Below are 20610 nucleotides of genomic sequence, written 5' to 3' on the forward strand. Positions count from 1 at the left end.
TTTTAGCTGTTGGAAAAGAAAAAAAAAATCCCTGGTTGTACAGAATATTGCTGTTGAATATTTAAAGTCTTTAGCTTTAGTTGGTGTGATAGTCAGATGGCATCATTGACAAAATACCTGATAGCAAGTTCAGAAAGGAAAGATATAGTTTGGCTTAGTTTCAGAGGTTTTAGTCCATATTATTTGGCTTTATTGATTTGGGGCCCATGGTGAGGCAGAGCATCATAGATTGCATCAGGCATGCCAGGTATAGCCTGCTTACTTCATGGTATAGGGAACAGAGAAAGAGTGTCTGTTCTACTTGGCTCTGTCTCTTTCCCTTATTGTTTCATCTAGGCCATCAGCCAATGGGATGGAACCACTTATATTTAGGACAAGTCTACCCTCCTTAGTTTATCCTCTATAAAAACATCCTTACACACTCAAAGGTATATTTTACTAATCCAGATGCTTTTTTTTATGCCAATGAAATTGGCAACAGAGATTAATCATCACAGTTTTACTTGTTAACTTGACTCCCAAGCATACCTTATACTGTAACAGTCCCATCCCTGACCCTCATCTCATGATGCAAATGCATTTTGTCCACCTCCAAGTGGCTCCAAAGGGTTGACAATTGCAGTATTGCTCAAACTCCAAATTCATTCCCCTGTGAGATTCAAGCCAAAATCTTAACTGTGAGCCTCTATAACATTGAAAAAAAATGAAAAATAAACAAGTTACATTCTTGTAGCTTACAGTGAAACAGAGAAGACATTTAGCACAGAAAAGAAGGCTGGCACTAGGCAAGGCTAGAATTCAGCAAGGCAAGCATTCAGTTCTGTAACTCCCTTGTCCAACATGTGGGGGATATGCTGGCCTTTCTCTTGGGCCAGCTCCACTTATGCCTATGAATTTCTTTGACAGTTCATGGTCCAGCATGATAGAGACCCAGAAAGTTGTGAGCTTTACTCTCAGAACTTCATGTATCACTCTCTCAAAAGCTTCCTTCAAGGAACCTAAACCTGCTACACAGCACCTGGCCTTCCTTTGAAACGAGTGTGTTTACCTCCATGGTCCTGATACTCTTGCATTTTGCTTGACTGTGAAGCTATCACATAGATGATGCCAGGTCCAGTAGTAGTCAGTCATGATTGAGCATGGTAAATCTGGGGAAACAACTACTTAAGTGGCTCTCTATTTTTTTAATGTATATTTTTATTGTAAAGATACTGTACAGATACTTACAGAGGGCAAGGTAATGAGTCCATTTCCTATCGAGCATTGTTACACCTTCCTTTATATTTCCCTTTCCCCTACCATCCCTTTCCTCCCCACCTCCCCAACTCCTCCCTGCCCTCCTCCTCCCCCCCAAAAAAAGTTGTAAAGTTTGTTTTCAACATACTGTCTTGTACATCCCATTGTTACAATGGGCCATCTTGCATCCTTATTTCAGCATTTTGTTATTTCCCTTCCTCTCCCCAAATTAGAAAAATGTATGTACAAGCTTCAGAGCACCAGAATCAAATACAGTGACCACAGGGGTTATCCCTTGGGGGAAGAACATACAAAAGAAATTACATAGTACATTATAAGTACATTAAAAACAACAGCAAGAAAGATAAAACCTCTTATGTTCCTATCTTGGGGTTCATTTAGCTTAGCATCAGGTTATACATAGCTTGTGACCTCTTCTGCTTGTCCTAGACATATACTAGTTATTGCAGATAAGGGAAACCATGGGACCTATGTTTCTTTGAGTCTGGCTTACTTCACTTAATATGATTTTTTCCAAGTCTTTCCATTTCCTAAAAATGGGGTGGTGTCATTCTTTCTGAGGGAGGCATAGAAATTCCATTGTGTATATATACCACATTTTCTTGATCCATTCATCTACTGAGGGGCATCTGGGTTGGTTCCATATCTTAGCTCTGGTAAGTAATGCTTCAATAAACATAGTTGTGCTGGTAGCTTTAGTATGGCCTTGTTTGTGATCGTTTGGGTAAATGCCTAAAAGTGGGATTCCTGGGTCATAGGGGAGCTCTATGTGGAGTCTTTTGAGGAACCTCCATACTGCTTTCCAAAGTGGTTGAACAAGTTTACACTCCCACCAACAATGCAGTAGGGGTCCCTTTGTGGCTCTTCATTTTTAAAGAAAAGTCTTACTAAACAACTACACATTTAGACCTCTTACAACAGGTGCTTTCTTCTTTTTCTCCTTTTATTATATCTAGGTGCTCAGCTTATGGGATAATGCCATCAGCGTTTGAGTTGGGTTTTCCTCTTCACTTTTCTCTGGGGATGCCCTCACAGACACACCCAGAAGGGTGCTTTACCATCTCCTAGGCTTTTCTCTGTCCAATCAACACATCTGTAATATGTGTAATATACGCTACTTGGAGGTAGAGATAGGAGGATCACAGCCTGAGGATTTCCTGGACAGATCTTATCTAATGAACAAACCAGCAACAAAAAGGCGGAGATATAGTTCATATGTTGAGTGAGTGCTTGGAGGCCCTGGGTTCAATGCCCACCCCTGGCCCTATCACAGTGTTACCTTATCTGAGAACATTTCCATCATATTTATGCAACTGTTGTTGCTTCCTGCTAAGTCTTACCCATAAGCCTCCAAAGAAGTATCAAACACATCAAATGGTGATAATTTCTTAACATCTCTTATTCAACAACTAGTGGGCGGCCTATGATTTGTGCCCTCTTTTTCATTTATTTCTTGCATAAAGGGGACGCAAGAAAAATACAGTTTCCTTGGATGATCTCATCTACTCCCAAGTCTTTTGAGTAACCAGTATGTTCTGACAACTGGGAAACAATGACAATATTGTATTTGGAGGTGGGTAAGGCAAGACAAAAGGATGCCAAGACAAAGAGTTTTGATAATTCAGTGTACCTTAGCCATATAAATGTGGGAGCATTAGCATTGTGGGTGAATGAAAATCCCAAGCAAAGGAAGCAAGCAGTATGTGGGAAATCATGTGGTGGATAAAAACCTTGTAGAACGAGAAACTGAAGAGTTTGGTATAGCAAACAAAAAGGAATTGTAGAGGGAATAGTAGAAAGATGAAAACTGGGAAGGGATCAAACTATGAAAGGGTTTTTATACCATGCTAAGACCATAAAAATCAGTATAAACTGGGGACAATTTGAAAGACAGTTTGGAATAGAACCATGAAGAAAGGACATCATTTTTTGAGACTAGAGCTATAGACAGTTGATATTGTCTACTTCAGGTATAAAGGAACATTTTAACTACCTTAAAAATCTGAAGGAGGGGAGGGGGGACCAAGATGGCGACGGGGCAGTAGGGAAACGCCACAGCTCTCTCCAACCAAAAAGAGAGTTCGAGTTCCAACGCTTAATCTCCCCAAGAGACCGACAACAACAAAAAGACGAACACTCAGAGAAAAACCAGAGGCGGAGAATAACAAAAAAGAAAGAGGAAAAGAATTTCAAAACAGAGAAAAGCGAAGACCCCTCCCCCAACCTTTACTGGCCGCGCGGCAGCACGCCAAGCCGCCGGCCAGCCGACCCGGCGGGGGCTGTGGGAGCCCCAGAGAAACAGCAGAGACACAGGGGGCCACTTTCAGAACATCTGGTACTGGTTTGCAGAACAGCAGATCACCAGGAACAGAGAAACCTACCAGCCGGGAGTCTCCACGAGGATCCCACCCCTACCCCTCACTCTCCACCCGAGCAGAGAGGCTCCATCCCGCCAAAGTCGCTCGGCATCAGCAGAGTGACAAAAGGACCTGCGGCAGACCACCCGGCCCGCCGGATCGCGATCGCAACGATCCAGCACTCTCCACCCAAGCAGAGAGGTTCCATCCCGCCAAAGCGGCTCGGCGCGACAAAGGGTCCTGTCTGCAGACCACCCGCCCGCCCGATCACGATCGCAACAACCCGGCGGGGTCACTTGGGCCCCAGAGGTACCGAGAAGAAGCTGCCTGAGCGTGGACACTCTTGACCCAACAGCTTCGACAGAGGCAGAGACAGAAAAGAATCACACAGAGCCACCACCGCCCAACCCAGCCCGGATTGCAACAACAACTGACGACCTACACCACACAGAAACAACCAGCTCCAGGGTGAGTACCCCACAGGGGAAGTGTATCCCTCAAGGGAGACCAGAGCTGGAGGGAATCCCCAGACCCTGACCTAGACTCCCTACCCCAGCACCCGGACCACAGGACCCACTAAAACTGGGAACTGTTTGAGAGCTCCACCAGCCCGTGGAGCACACTCAGCTGGCCAGGCTAGAGCAAGAGCACCCCTGGAAGGGAGCTTAAATGCCCAAGCCAGGAACAGCGCCCCTGGGTCAAGACTACCAACAGTAGAAGAAATTTGAACTGTGTCCCCCAGGCTGTATAACCTAGGGGGTATACACATCAGCACAGGCCTAACAAGCGCGCTCCAGGCTGGGGCCGGAACCAAGCCCGGGGATCCGGCACCTGAACAACACAACCAACTCCTCCCAATTGAAGTAAAAAGCTGAGCATACGCCTCAACAGAGGGGAGAAAACCAGGAAACAACACTCCCCCGGGAAGCACGCCTGTGACAACAAAAGACCTGGAGGCCCAGGACAAGAGAAGCCCAAACCCCACCAAAACTCCACCCATATACCCTAGACTGGGAATTGGGCAACACAGGCTGCCAACACCTGATAGTAAGCAGGAGCTCAGACTGTTAAGGCGGCTCAGCAATAGAGTGATAGTCTTGGATGTATGAGGCCCTGGATCTGATTCCTCAGCATCACAAAAGCAAAAAGGGTCAGAAGTGGTGCTGTGGCTCAAACGGTAGGGTGCCAGCCTTGAGCTGAAAAGCTGAGGGACAGCACCCAAACCTAGAGTTCAAGCCCACAACCAGCCCAAAACAAATAAACAAAAACACATCAGGAGCCCATAGCAGACTCCAGCATTTGGGAGAGTGCATCCAGAGCATCTGTTCTTCACAAGAGCACCCGTAGGAGCAAACACAAGCAGTCTAGGCTGCTCAACCCTTCCAAAGGCGGGAACTGTCAGCAATCTACAGCAGAGAGCTGAGAATCCTAAGTAAGTCAGAATAGCAGCTGGAAATAGGCTCCCAACAGAACCCAGATCAGGCACAGACTCTCTCTACCAATACAGAATCAGCAACCAAGCAAAGACAGACACACCAAAACAAAATTGAAGAGCAGTCTCCTGAACCTCCATGCGAAAATCACAGAGAAAAATCACAAGGTTTACTACCACCCAGGACAGCAAGCTCACCTCAAAAGCCAGCAGCCACACAGGGGAGAGCCCCAGTGGGAGCAAAGCAGGAATGGAAGACAAAGGCTACTTCCAAGGGTTGCTGGAGGCAATGACTCAAGAAATAAAGCGAGAAATTTATCAGAAATTGAAAGAGCACAAGGATGAACTATCCAAAGAGATACAGGGTATCAAACAAGAGATGCATGCAAAAATAGAAGCTGCACAAACCTCAATAAGAAGTGAGATAAACGCCAAATTAGAGGTAATGCATACCTCATTGAGAGGTGAGATCAGTACTCTGAGAACCAACATTGAATCCATAAAGGGATCCATTTCCTCCATGCAAACCACAATAGAAGCCACTGTCAACAGAGTGAATGAAATGGAAGGTCGAGTGTCAGATACAGAAGACAGAATACACCAACTGGACCAAAAAGTGACAGATATGGAAAAATTACTCAAATTAAACCAAAGGGATATTCAAGAGCAAGCAGATAATGCTAAAAAATTTAACCTTCGCATAATTGGAGTGGACGAAGGTGAGGAATTCCAGAGCAAGGGAATGCAACACCTATTTAACAAGATAATCAATGAAAATTTTCCCCACCTCAAAAACGACCATCTTAACTACATCACAAAAGCTTATCGAACACCCAACAAGCAAGACCCCAGGAGAAACACTTCTAGACACATTATAGTAAAAATGATAGATCTGAATAATAAGGAAACAATCCTGCATGCAGCAAAAATGAAGAAGGAGCTATACTACAATGGGAAAAAAATAAGAATTACTGCAGATCTCTCCACACAAACAATGAATGCAAGAAAAGCCTGGGAAAGCACCATACGAGCCCTGAGAGCCAATAACTGCCAACCCAGACTGATCTACCCGGCAAAGCTAGCATTCACATTTGATGGAGAACTGAAAACTTTTAATAGCAAAGAAAAACTAAATGAATACATAAACATTAAGCCAGCATTACAAAGAATTCTAAGAGGGGGGACACAACCTGAAGAAAGCAGCCAGGAACTGGGGCCTGCCCCAAACAGGCATTACTCAAAGTCTAACTGAGCAAGCACAGGAGGAAAGGAAAAAAGAAAAACTTAGGAAAACGGAATGGCAGGGACAACAATGCATCTCTCTATACTTTCTCATGGGCTGAATTCGCCAATTAAAAGAAAACGAACTGAGGACTGGATAAGAAAACAAGACCCATCCATCTGTTGCCTTCAGGAGACCCACCTCTCAGCCAAACATACAAACAAACTCAGAGTGAAGGGGTGGAAAAGGATCTACCAATCAAACGCCCCCAGTAAGAAAGCAGGTGTAGCTATCCTGATATCTGACAAAATAAACTTTTCATTAAAATCAGTACAGAAAGACAAGGACGGACACTACATATTAATAAAGGGAACAATCCAAGAGGAGGATATAACCATCATCAACTTATATGCCCCAAATATTGGTGCACCCAGATATGTCAAACAAATGCTCTCAAACTTACAGAATAAAATAGATCCCAATACGATAATACTAGGAGACTTTAACACACCACTCTCACCAAAGGACAGGTCTACCAACCAGAGGATTGGCAAAGAAGCTACCGAATTAAGAGAGGCCATACTTCAAGCGGAATTAACTGACATCTACCGAGTATTTCACCCTAAAACAACACAGTACACATTCTTCTCAGCAGCTCACGGAACTTTCTCCAAAATAGACCATATCATAGTTCATGCAAGGAACTTAAGCAAATACAAAGGGATCGACATAATCCCCTGTATCCTATCTGACCACAGTGGAATCAAGCTAGCTCTCAATAACAAAGCATACCGCAGAAATTTCTCCAATACATGGAAATTGAACAGCACACTCCTTAACAATGCCTGGATAACAGAAGAGATCAGAGAAGAAATAAAGCACTTCCTACAACTCAATGAAAATGAAAACACCTCACAAAGAAACTTGTGGGACACAGCAAAAGCAGTCCTGAGGGGCAAATTTATTGCCCTCAGTGCCCACATCAAGAGAATGGAGACAGACCAAGTAAATAACCTCATGTTGCAATTAAAACAGCTAGAAAAACAGGAAAAAATGGAACCTAAAGCTACTAGAAGAAGCCAGATAACCAAATTAAAAGCAGAGATTAACCAATTAGAAAATCAGAAAACCATAACCAAAATAAACCAAACAAAAAGCTGGTTCTTTGAAAAAATAAACAAAATTGATGGCCCATTGGCTAGATTAATTAAAAAAAGAAGAGAGGAAACCCATATTAATAGGATTAGGGATGCCACGGGAAACATCACCACACGTACCCAAGATATCCAAACAATTCTAACAGACTACTTTCAAAAGCTATACTCTCTAAAGGAAGAAAATCGGGCAGAAATGGATGCATTTTTAGAGAAATACAAGTTGCCCAAACTGAGCAAAGAAGAAGTTAACCAATTAAATAAGCCAATATCCTATAATGAGATACAGGAAGCTATCAAAAGTCTTCCAACAAAAAAAAGCCCAGGACCAGATGGATTCACAGCAGAATTCTATAAGACCTTTAAACAAGAACTAATACCCATACTCCTCAAGCTCTTCAGAGAAACAGAGAAGGAAGGAGCTATCCCAAACTCATTCTACGAAGCCAATATCACACTCATCCCCAAACCAGGCAAAGACCCAACCAAAAAGGAGAATTACAGGCCAATCTCCTTGATGAACACAGATGCAAAGATCCTTAACAAGATTCTAGCTAACAGAATCCAGAAACACATAAAAAAAATAATTCACTATGACCAGGTAGGCTTCATCCCAGAGACACAGGGATGGTTTAACATACGTAAGTCAATAAATGTAATCCAACATATCAACAGAGCCAAGGTCAAGAATCACATGATTATCGCTACAGATGCAGAAAAGGCCTTTGACAAAATTCAACATTCATTCATGCTAAAAGCTCTGGAGAAAATAGGAATAGAAGGAACATTTCTAAAAACAATAAAAGCCATTTATGACAGACCAATAGCCAATATTATACTTAATGGGGAAAAGCTACAACCAATTCTCCTAAAATCAGGAACAAGGCAAGGATGCCCACTGTCTCCACTCCTCTTCAATATAGTCCTAGAACCCTTAGCCAGGGCAATAAGGCAAGAAAAAGATATTAAAGGGATCCTCATAGGAAAAGAAGAAGTTAAACTATCCCTTTTTGCAGACGACATGATACTATACCTCCACGATCCCAAAAACTCCATCCCCAAACTCTTAGAAATCATAAATCACTTTGGCAAAATAGCAGGATACAAAATAAACCCACAAAAATCAGTTGCCTTCCTATACACTGATAATGTACAGGAAGAGAGGGAAATAAAGGGAGCAACCCCATTCACAATAACCTCCCGAAAAATAAAATATTTAGGAATTAACCTAACCAAAGATGTAAAAGAACTATTTAATGAGAACTATAAAAAGTTAAAGAAAGAAATTGCAGAAGACACTAGGAAATGGAAAGACCTCCCATGCTCCTGGATAGGCCGACTTAATATAGTAAAGATGGTAATACTTCCAAAACTAATATACAAATTCAACGCAATTCCTATTAAAATCCCAATGACGTACATCACTGAAATACAGAAAACAGTCCAAAAATTCATATGGAACAACAAAAGACCTAGAATAGCCAAAACAATTCTAGGGGATAAAGACAATATGGGAGGGCTATCCATGCCGAACTTCAAACTCTACTACAGAGCTATAATAACAAAGACAGCATGGTACTGGCACAAAAACAGACCCGAAGACCAATGGAACAGAATAGAAGATCCAGAAATAAATCCACAGGCCTACAGCCAGCTGATATTCGACAAAGGAGCCAAAGACATACAATGGAAGAAACACAGCCTCTTCAACCGCTGGTGCTGGGAAAACTGGGCAGCCACATGCAGAAAACTAAAAGTGGACCCCAGCCTATCACCATGCACCAACATCAACTCAAAATGGATTAAAGACCTTAACATTAAACCTGAATCTCTGAAACTACTGCAGGACAGAGTAGGAGAGACACTTGAACTAATAGGCACAGGAAGGAACTTCCTGAACAGAGTCCCAGGGTCACAACAAATTGGAGAGAGACTCGACAAATGGGACTACCTTAAAATAAAAAGCTTCTGCACAGATAAAGCTATCGCAACCAAGCTAGAAAGACAACCAACTAATTGGGAAAAAATATTTACCAGCAATATATCAGACAAGGGGTTAACATCCTGTATATACAGGGAACTCAAGAAACTAATCCCTCCCAAACCCAACACACCAATTACTAAATGGGCAAGGGAACTAAAGAGGGACTTCTCAAATGAAGAAATAAAAATGGCAAAGAAACACATGAGGAAATGTTCATCATCCCTGGTGGTGAAGGAAATGCAAATAAAGACAACCCTGAGATACCACCTTACCCCAGTCAGAATGTCCCACATCCACAAATCAGCCAACGACAAATGCTGGAGGGGATGTGGAGAACGAGGAACGCTATTACACTGCTGGTGGGAATGTACACTCATACAACCACTTTGGAAAGCAGTCTGGAGGGTCCTTAGAAAGCTAAACATTGACCTCCCTTACGACCCAGTCATACCACTTCTAGGCATCTACCCTGAACAACAGGAACCAATATACAAGGACACGTGCACCTCCATGTTTATTGCAGCACTGTTCGCAATAGCTAGGATATGGAAACAACCTAGATGCCCCACCACAGATGAATGGATCCAAAAATTGTGGTATCTATACACAATGGAATATTATGCAGCCATTAGAAATGACAAAATAATGGCATTTGCAGGGAAATGGATGGAGCTAGAAGGAATCATGTTGAGCGAGGTAAGCCAAGAACGAAGAGACAAACAGTACATGGTCTCCCTGATAAGTGGATGATGAATCCAAAATGTTAGGTGATATGACAAAACTAACAGGACTTAAGAAACAAAGAACTCCCACTCATCTGGTTGAACCACTACTAAATATCCCCATGCTGCTGATCACATATATGGTATATAACATATGAGCACCGTTATATATTACAGACTGTGATAGACAATTTGCTCCAGGAAAGTTAGAATGAACTTGTGACTTTAAATGAGCATCATTATTCCACAATACTGTGAATTTCCGGAAATTAAGTAATCACTTAATCACGATCAAAAAAAAAAAAAAAAAGAACCTTGGGGAAGGGAGGGAGGGAGGGGATGGTAGGGGGAAAACAATGGAGGGGGTAACAATGTTCAAGAGGAAGTGGAAGTGTACTCATTACCTCACTCATGTAACTGTAACCCTCTGTATAGTATCTCTACAATAAAAAAATTAAAAAAAATTAAAAAAAAAAAATCTGAAGGAACTGAGTGTGGTGCCATATACCAGTAATCTCAGCTACTTGGAAGGCCGAAGCAGGCAGGAGGGTACTGGTCCAAGGCTGGACAAGGTAAATATCAAGAAACTCTACATTTAAAACACAAACTAAAAGAGCAAAAAAAAAAAAAAAAAAAAGACTAGGGGTATGGCTCAAATGTTACAGGCTTTTGAGTTCAATCCCAAGCATCGCTAGGGAAAAATAAAAAAGAATCTTGCAGATATAAAATCTCTTTAGCTATGTTTACTTGTTATTTTTCCCTAGGGTATTTGACAATAGGGGGAAAATGGATCTTAACTGGAAATGCTCTTGCACTGTGTTTTATTCTGGTCTCATTCTCTTGGACGGAAATAAAGAAATCCACATTTCTTGTAGAGTCATATCTTCCGTAGTTACTTTCACCTTCTACTTGAACAATTCTAGTTAAAATATCCTGCTTTTTCCACAGTTACTAACAGAGTTCTTCATGATGTTTACTTTCTCAGTAAACATCTCATTTTTTAACATTCAATTTTTTTCTTTTTAGCAGTTGCCTAATAAATCTATTTAGTGGTAATTTTAAAGGAAAGAGTTAAACTCTAGCACGTCTCTCTGCATTTTCTAGCAGTGATTTCCAAACACAACTTCTTCCACTCCCACAGCTTGCATTATCCCTGGAGTTGAAATGACTGCAAGACTATCAGAATCATTTATTGTAATTTTACAAAATGAGTCTCACAACTTAATTTCTCAGTAAGACCTTTGATGGTGAGTCACTACCTAAATGGGTTTTTGTTCTCTTCTCTATCATTTCATGACTACATACATCCTTTTCTTTGTGTCTCTGCTCCATTTGTGTGTTTAAGATCCTTATGAGGAAGGGCAAAGGTTCTCATCAGGAAAGAAATGCCATTTTATTTACATACACACCCTTACCCTTCATATGCTATCTTCTCTTAGAAATATTAATTTCTTATTGGGCAGGCTTCTACTTGTACTCAGCCTATTCCTCTTCTGTATTTTAAGTTGGTTTTAAGCTCGCTTCATTGTATTTACTCTTCTTTAAATATACATATATATATATATTATTTTGGAAGAGCTAGAGTATACACTCTTTTCTTAGTTATCTTCCTTAGTTCTTCTTCCTGTAAAATGTGTTAAACAAGAGTGTCTTTCATGTAATACTTTGACAAATCTGGTCACAATATTATCTTCTAAGTGACAGCTGCAGAAGAACAAAACACTGGACTAGAAATCTGTAGTTTCTTGTTCCTTTTTAATACAATCTTCTATTTTCTTTTAACATGAAGAATATGACCTATCATACCTATTTTACATGATTGTCCTAGAAACAAAGCAATACTATGTTTGAACATGCTTTGAACCTTTAAGAAAATGCCTCAATATGAGGTTATGATCCAAAATTGTTGCGGTAGTCAGATACTATTAAAAAGTTTGAATGGCTTAATGAATGGTTTTCATTCAGGTACCATTAAATGAGAACATTATATGTGAGAAAGATAAAATGATAGGGTATACGCGGCATTTTAGAAAAGGAACATGGTTTTCTGTAAAAAGTAATGAAATGATTAATTTAGGTTACTGTAAGTAATTTAGTGTGGCGAGAGAATAGGATGTCTGTAGAGGAGTATCAGGAGACAGAAAATGTGGATGTCCTGGAATGTGTAATTAAAAGCTATAGAGGGCTATTTAAAGATTTAGGGAAGTGTCCATTTTTGCATTGCCACAACTTTACTCTGTTTTACTGGCAATGACAGATAGGAGGGAAGACAAATGGGTTAAGGAGTCTCTTGAAGGCATTGCATTTAATCAGAAACTGAAGTTTAGGACTATAGATGGATGCAAAGCAGAGGGGAGGAAATAAATAGGTAGATAGACAGATAGTAAATAAATAGAAGGGTGCAAAAGATCTCAATGAGATGGATCAGTAGCCTAGGGCCAGATTAAATGTTATTGGAAGAAATTCATTTACTAAAAGACACAAAGTTTTTATAATTTAGGACATCTGACTTTTTAAAAAATAGTTTACTATAAAGGGTGATGCACAGAGGGGTTACAGTTACGTAGGTCAGGTAATGAGTGCATTTCTTTTTGGACAGTATCATTTCTCTCACTCTCTCCAGTTTTTCCTTCCCATCCCATCCACAAGTTGTGTAGTTCGTTTTCAACATAGTGTTTAGTGAGTACCACTGCTGCATTTATCCACCCTTTGTCCCTCCATTTCTGTAGCTTCTGACTTTTAGATGAGTTGTTTTTTACCATTCACTGAGACAGAATTAATGGAGAGGAAAGAAGGTAAATTCGGAAGTACTTATGCTATCTCCAAGTACAAATGTGTTATGGTAGATAAAAGAAAAAAATGTGGAGCGTGTTTGTATGGTAATAAATGAGTTCTTGGATCTGGATCATTGTCTAAGCCGAAAGGTAAATCTGAGATTTTTTGAATTGTCTCTTTGAGAAAGATACAATTCCCTGAGACCAGTATACCTAGAATCCTTTGAGCCATGTGACTAATATATTTACCTGACAATGTTGGGGAGACCTTAGGTTTCTTTCAAACCATAATTTTAAATTGTGGGTTCCTTCCCACTCCTATCCAAGTTATTGGCCTTAAGGTATTGTGTGCATTGTACCTTATTTTCTCCATACTTAACATCTCCCATACAGCACTGTAGCCTGGCTTCTTCATTTACTCTTCAAGTTGCTCTGTATTCATTGCCCAGTTTTGAAAGTATCATAGTTAAGGAGGCTTCTTGTCAGCAGGTGTTCAAGTGGGGTGTGGACATGAGGTTCTAGGAGCAGAATGACTTTCTGCAGCACTCGAAGGGCTATTCCTATAGCAACTTATATGAGTACTACATTAGTAATTGGCCTTCCTATGTAGGTCCTTTTAAAATTCAAAGACTCTAGCTGCCTATGATGTGTATGCATACTCAAGATACTTTTTTATGACTGTACTTAAATTGGAAAGGGAGAAAGATGTTAAATTGGTTCTCGCAAATATTTAAAAGGCGTCTAGCTAAAATGTTAGTAGTAGCCTGGCTTAAGATAATGAAAAGTCTACCTTTTCTTAATGGACTCCTGAACATCGTTTTTTTTGTTCGTTTATTTTATTTTATTTTATTTTACCAGTAGCCATTCATTTGGATCTTCAAAAATTAACTTATTTTTAATGATCTTTTAAAAGTTATTGCCTTAACTTAAATACTCATGATGGCCTGGTAACATGTATTACTTTATAGGTAAATGTATATGTTGAGGTGCAGTACAATGCCAGTACAAACGTATATTTGAAGTGAGGTTAAAACTTAGCCATTATTTAATTGGACTGTGATGATTTCATGATAGAGCAGTATTTTGTTAATTGTTTTTTATGACATGAAAGAAGCTAATTCCTAGATATTTACATTCTAAACCTTTATAGAAATTCACATGCTGGCATGGTAAGGTTCTCAGATTTTATTTGTATTGTAATAAAGCTCTTCTCAACATTCCTTGAATTGTAATCTGTGGAAAGTCTCATGCGATTGCAAGAATTTGCCTTGTTTTGTTTTTTCCCTTGCTCCTGACATTAAGCCCTGATATTCAATCATTCTTTTAGTTATAGTTAGGATGAGGCATACATGGGTGATTTGCAGTTAACTGCTCGCCTCCACACACACAAATGCCTTGGCTTCCTCTAATCATGATTCATACCTTGTGCCAAATTCTTGCTGCCATCCCAGCACCAGCAGATGGTAGGGCTAGACCCCTGGGGCAGGCTGACCCAGCATTCTCCAGTTATCTGGTACCATCCAGTAGCAGTGGTCAGAAAAGAAAGGATTTTAAACATGGCAAATTGAGTTCAGTGCTTTTTGACTTCTTGCTTAAAAAAAATATTATAGATAATAGGTATCTATAGATAATAGGTACCTTAAGCACTTACACTTTTAGTCTAAAATACAAAATAAAAGCATAGACTACAGGTGTTATGAGGTGGATTTTTTTTTTTTTTTTTTTTTTTTTTTGGCAGTTGTAGGTCTTGAACTCAGCCTGGGTGCTGTCCCTGAGCTCTTCAGCTCAAGGCTAGTGCTCTACCACTTTGAGCCATAGTGCTACTTCCAGTTTTCTGGTGGATGATTGGAGATAAGAGTCTCACAGGCTTTCCTGTCTGGGCTGGCTTTGAACCACAATCCTCAGCTCTCAGCCTCCTGAGTAGCTAGGATTACAAGCATGAGCCACGGGTGCCTGGCTAGTAAGATTTTTACACTCAGATTCCAAGGTAGACAAATCATCAGAACTCATGATTAGGGAAGTAGTTTACAGGGGCTGGAGTTGTGGCTTAGGAATAGAATGCATGCCTTACATTCAAGAAGCCCTGCTGCCTTTGGTTCCCAGTGTAGCAAAAACAGGAATATTGTATATACTACATGACTGTATATGTATATAATCACATATGTCTGTGCCTACATCATTCAAACCAATATTTCACCAACAATGTTTTACCTACTGTGATTGTTTCCTGTTCTTTTGTGGGTAGTGTAGTAGTAATTGTTTTCTATTCTTTTGTTGACAGTGGGGGTAATAATGCTGTTTCTCTTTTTAAGAAATTACTAGTCCTCATTCACTAAATGAAATCTCAGAACTTACTAGTCCATTAGCGAAAACTTTAAAAACACCCCGTACTTAACATTTAAGATGAACAAATGTGTCATTTGTGAAGTTTCTCAGGTTATCATAGTAAAGATTATTTTCCTACCCTATTAATCATATCAACTGTCAGTTGCTTAAGAATTTTTTAGTATTCTCTAGTATGTATATGCATGTACTAGAGTCTATAGGATATAGAAATATAACATATAACAACAAATTTAACTTGAATGTTTTAGTGAGCTTTATTACCCTCCATCTTCAAATACATATTTCTTTTTATTATTTATAATTATGCAGTATTTTGTTTCCTTCTCTATTTCCATAATCATTCCTATTTCTATTACATTTTATTGTAGTAAATCATTCTTCCAATAGATACATAAAGAAGCTTGCTTTTTTTTAAGGCTACTTAAGGGAAGAAGTTAAAGACCTGTTGAATTTCTGTATCAACTTAATAGGGTTTTGAATTCCATAGAATTTTCTCTTTGCCTCTTCCTTTCTTCCCTGATGGTGACTGGAATTAGTTGTAGGGAAAACAGAACTCTATAATTTCAAGCTGTTCCTCACCATGCTATAAAGTGATATGAATTGAGGTTTTTTGGCTCATTATAATTGTCATCTGAAAAGTTGTTCTCACATTAGAGGGGGCCATAATGCTTATATAAAATAACATGGCATTATAATTCTAACTCAAAAATATAATAGGGGAAAAAAATCGTGTTCTGAGTAAATAGGGATGAAACTAACATACAAGTGAGTTTGGTCTTCAGTGAGAGATTCAGAAAAAAAAATTCCTTGATAGTCTGATGATAGAGGCTGCAATGCTTGGTAAGAAATGTATGCATTATCCTGCCAATGTAATTGTAACCCCTCTGTACAGTATGTTCTCAAATAAAATAAAATTAAATTAAAAAAAAAGATAATATTGTAGTGCTTTTTGCAGATTAGCGTGCAAGATAAAAACAGTTTATGCAGCAGAAGGTAATTTTTACTAAGCATACATTCTTGAATAAACATACTAAAGCTAATTCCTATTATGGATAAGGAATTTTTGTAGTTCCTCACAGATGAAGTTGTTGGTGTTAGTGCTGAGGATTTTTATTGAAACTCTTTGTGTTGTTTCTTTCAGATACGGAAACAAGTGAGAAGATGCAAGGAAGTGGAATTCTTCAGTTGTTTGCAAGTCTGTTGACCCCACAGTCTCCCTGCACAGCCAAAGTAGCTAACATCATAGCAGAAGTAGCCAAAAATGGTGAGGTTTTCCTCAAGAACTTTTCTGCTGGGGACATCTTCAGTCTTACACCTTACTTGTCAGTATGTTTTATTATGTTTTTTTTTAATTTTATAGATTAGACATTTTTTTCAATATCTCTTTTCTTTAACTTTTTTTTTCCCCACGTAATTGTTTTAAATGACTATGGCAATAGTCATTTTATTCGTACATACTTTTCCCTTTTGCTCTTCCCTTCCTTTCCTGGGGATTACGGGAAAGCACTGCTAGTTTTGGTTGTTTGTATCACTTACTAGTTTTGGCATAGGAGTCTTGAGCTTGCCATCAAGTTATTCATTCATCTTCATTGTTACAAGAGAGATTAGCTTTTTGAATATATGTTGCTTTGTGCTGTGCCCAGATAGACTCACTTCTTTTACCAGGTCATTCTGACAATGGTCCTTGAGATCAACAATGCAGTTGCAATGTGTGTTTTTCACATTCACTTTCGTGAAAAAACCTCTGCTTCTTAAATTTCCATGTAAAAATACTTTGGGGGGAAAAAACATGATGACAGCTATAGCTTCGTTCATATAAGACTTAGTTGATCCTGTTGTGTATTATTTATATCCGGTAAGAGGTTCTTTAGAAGAATTTTAGCAGGAATGATTGCACATGATTTTATCTCAAGTAGTTTTGTAAACATAAGGCAAAACCATAGTCAATGTAATCATTAGTGGCCTTCGATTGATCAAATATTGTTTTTAGATGTTTTATTTTAGTATGTTGTATATATTACTTGTGTGTTTGTGTGTGTGTGTGTGTGTGTGTGTGTGTGTGTGTGTGTGTGTGTGTGTGTGTGTGTGTGTGCAGGTGCGCGCGTGCTTACTCTCTGGTACTGGGGTTAAATTCAAAACTTGAATTTTTCACTCAAGGCTAACATTCTACCACTTAAGCCAGATCTCTACTTTCAGCTATTTAGTCATTAGTTGGAGATAAGAGCCTCTTGAATTTTTCTGCCTGGACTAGCTTCAAACCATGATTCATGTCTCATCTTCCTCTGTAACTAAGATTACAGATGTGAGCCACTGACACCTGACTCAAATTCTTATTACAATCCATGTGTTTTCATAAACACAGTGATTCTGCTTAGTATAAAGTTTGAGAACCAAGTCTTGCTCTAAACCATTAGAGAAGCATAGTTTGGATGGATAGTATGCTACTATTTTTTTCTATCTATTCTTTAGATAGGAATGCAGAATTATTTATCAAACGTTTTTGTAATAATAAGACAGGATTTGGGGAGGGCACCACTAGAAATGTGGAACTTTCTTGTTGTGTCTTTTTACATTATTTTTTGCCTTCTGTTCCATGTAAGCATTTATTTTAGTGTGAAATAGTGTGTGACCTAGAAGCAACATTGAGTAAATGGAAGCTCTAGAAAAAAACTGAACTATTTATTTGTCAGGTAGTTGAAAGTATAGTTTGATGCTTCATTGTTGGAATCTGCATCCATCAGTCTGTATGCATGGTCTTCTATTGCCTCAATAACCTGCATATAAGTTTCTCCTTTTGATGCCTCATGTTTTCTTTGTATTTCAAAAGAAAACTATGGGGCCCGGGAAGGTGGCTCAGTGGTAGAGCGCTTGCCTTGCATGCATGAGGCTCTGGGTTCAATTCCTCAGCACCACATAAGCAAAAAGAAGAAAGCCGGAAGTGGCGCTGTGGCTCAAGTGGTAGAGTGCTAGCCTTGAGCTGAAGAGCTGAGGGACAGCACCCAGGCCCAGAGTTCAGGCCCCACGACCGGATCCCCCCCCCCCCCAAAAAAAAAGAAAGAAAGAAAACTATACAAAGTTAAGACATAATCTAGAGAGGCTATTAGAGAGAGGTCAACCTCTGAATAATAGCACAGCATATAGGTTAATACTTATTAAGGTAGACTCTAAAGTCTACTGCTTGTTGTTTTTGTTTTTATTATAAACTTTGAATAGTTTAATAAAGGTAGAAGAAAGCAAGGAAAGTATACATAGATCTGGTTCGTAAGTATTTGATAACTAGACATGTAAAATATACAAATCTCATTTTATACAAAGAAAATTTTATTTGTGGTCTAAAGTGTAGCCCATATTGTATGATTATACTTAAATAAATGTATAATTTTAGTAGGTTGTGACAGTAAAAACAAAAAACTTAGGAATTTGTACAATTTGTACAATTTGTAGAGAGGGGGGTAAGGGATGGTAGGGGAAAAACAAAGGAGGAGACAACAATGCTCGATAGGAAATGTACTCATTACCTTGTTCATGTAACTGTAACCCCTCTGTTACAATAAAAAACGTACAAAAAAATGCTTAGGAATTAACACTTGATTTTGAAAGAAATAGTTGATTATTATCGGCAAGCAATAGTGAATCTTGTATTAAAATCATGGTGAAGAGCGGTGCTAGGTAGGATTGCAGGTCGTGTTAAGTTTTACTGCCATCAAGGTAGAACAACGCCTATTAACTAAAACCTAAAAACTGAACTCCTACATTGAAGGCTGTACATTATTCAGAAAAAGACATACACACTACATATTTTTTTACATATATCTATCTGAGGCATGGTTTTTAAGATTCATTGAGGACAACTACCACTACTCCTCAGTTTAAAGATGATTTTAGGGGCATACTCTTTATCTGAAAACGGACAGTTTTGCCTTTACACTAACTGACACTTGAGAACTTTACTAGCTTTGATTAATATTTGCAAGCAAAAACAAATCAGAGCAGTTTTCTCATACCATAATTGTCCTATAATTATATAGGAAATTTCATTATTTTAAGAATTTCCCACACTCGCTGTGGCTCAAGTGGTAGAGCGCTAGCCTTGAGCTGAAGAGCTGAGGGACAGCGCCCAGGCCCAGAGTTCAGGCCAGTGTTGGACCAAAAAAAAAAAAGTTCCCACACTACAAGAATTGGTACTGTATATTTTAGAATTCAGAACATGGGAACAAAGAAAAATAATAATTGGTTGAGTGTATTCACTGTGAGAATAGCAGCTGCAAAATAAAGAAATAATATGATAGTAGGTTCCATAAAGTAAATCTGAAAGTCATACCATTCCTAAATTTTTTAACAGTGATCAATGAAATAATCTCAAGTGTTGGAAGCTTAGTTTGGTGAGCAGGATAAAAAGCATCTGTCTTGGAGTAATTTGGGTTGGTAAAGTTAATTTAGCATTTGAAGTACTTGCATAGATTGATGTGTCATCTAAAGGTGATCATGAATTTGGGGACATAATTTGTTAACAAGTGATAGGATATTACTTACACTGCTGAATTTAAAGCTATCAAATAATATTAAAAAAAAGGCTATCAACAATAAACTTTAAAATTCAGCTGTAAAATAGTAGGAAGTCCTCTTAATCTTAAGGTTTTAGTTAGTGAAAGTTTCAGTAATGTGGCATCCTTTACTTGGGAGTACCTCTGTGATAGAAAGATGAAAGAGTTGTTTCAGAGATGATAGATAGCTCTGGCAAGAGTGCTATGTGATTTTTATTTTTATTTTTTTTTAATGAAAGGGGTAAAAGGGTTAAGCATAGACTTTCTTGAAAAGGTTATTTTACTAGGACTGATTATACATTGAAGATTAGCTCTTTGTTGACTAACTGTATTAACCAGAACATATTGTTAATAGATTATGATGTCCAAAGTGACAGCCCCAATATTGGTGATTGAAGAACATTTACCAATTACATCTCTTTAATTACTCTTAAATTTTGTACTGGTCCATCATGAAGCACTGTTTTGTTTTGTTTTGTTTTTAAGAAAAGAGCATGTATTTCTTATAAGCAGCTATGGGAATATTATTGGGAGTTATTAAGTAGAGATCTGTGTATTATAAAGATAAGGGAAAAATTAGTTTCAAATACAGAGAGCTTAACCTTTGGTGCTTTAATACATATGAAACATAAAGTGGATTTTAATAAAGAATAAGAATGAAGATAAGCAGTTTGTGATTCTATCAGGTTTTACTAACTTTAAAAAAAAAAACCTTGTTATTTATAAAGACTCACCGGACTAGCTTTTTTTGTTTTTGTTTTGTTTTTGTTTTTTGGGGGGTCCGGTTGTGGGGCCTGAACTCTGGGCCTGGGTGCTGT

At 38.8% G+C, this 20610-nt stretch overlaps 1 protein-coding gene across 4 annotated transcripts in view; it reads left to right on the forward strand.

The window, feature by feature from the left end:
* The window catches only part of Rap1gds1 (Rap1 GTPase-GDP dissociation stimulator 1), a 104577-nt gene that overhangs the window by 29464 nt on the left and 54503 nt on the right, over nucleotides 1-20610 (forward strand). For all 4 annotated transcript variants that reach the window (XM_070022309.1, XM_070022311.1, XM_070022312.1 and 1 more), the window contains exon 3: nucleotides 16390-16512. In XM_070022309.1, the coding sequence (XP_069878410.1) occupies nucleotides 16390-16512 (123 nt within the window). The remainder of the gene's footprint in view (nucleotides 1-16389; nucleotides 16513-20610) is intronic.

The sequence above is a fragment of the Dipodomys merriami genome, unplaced genomic scaffold (genome assembly GCF_024711535.1).
Source record: "Dipodomys merriami isolate MVZ:Mamm:240054 unplaced genomic scaffold, mDipMer1.0.p SCAF_15, whole genome shotgun sequence".
Taxonomy (NCBI): domain Eukaryota; kingdom Metazoa; phylum Chordata; class Mammalia; order Rodentia; family Heteromyidae; genus Dipodomys; species Dipodomys merriami.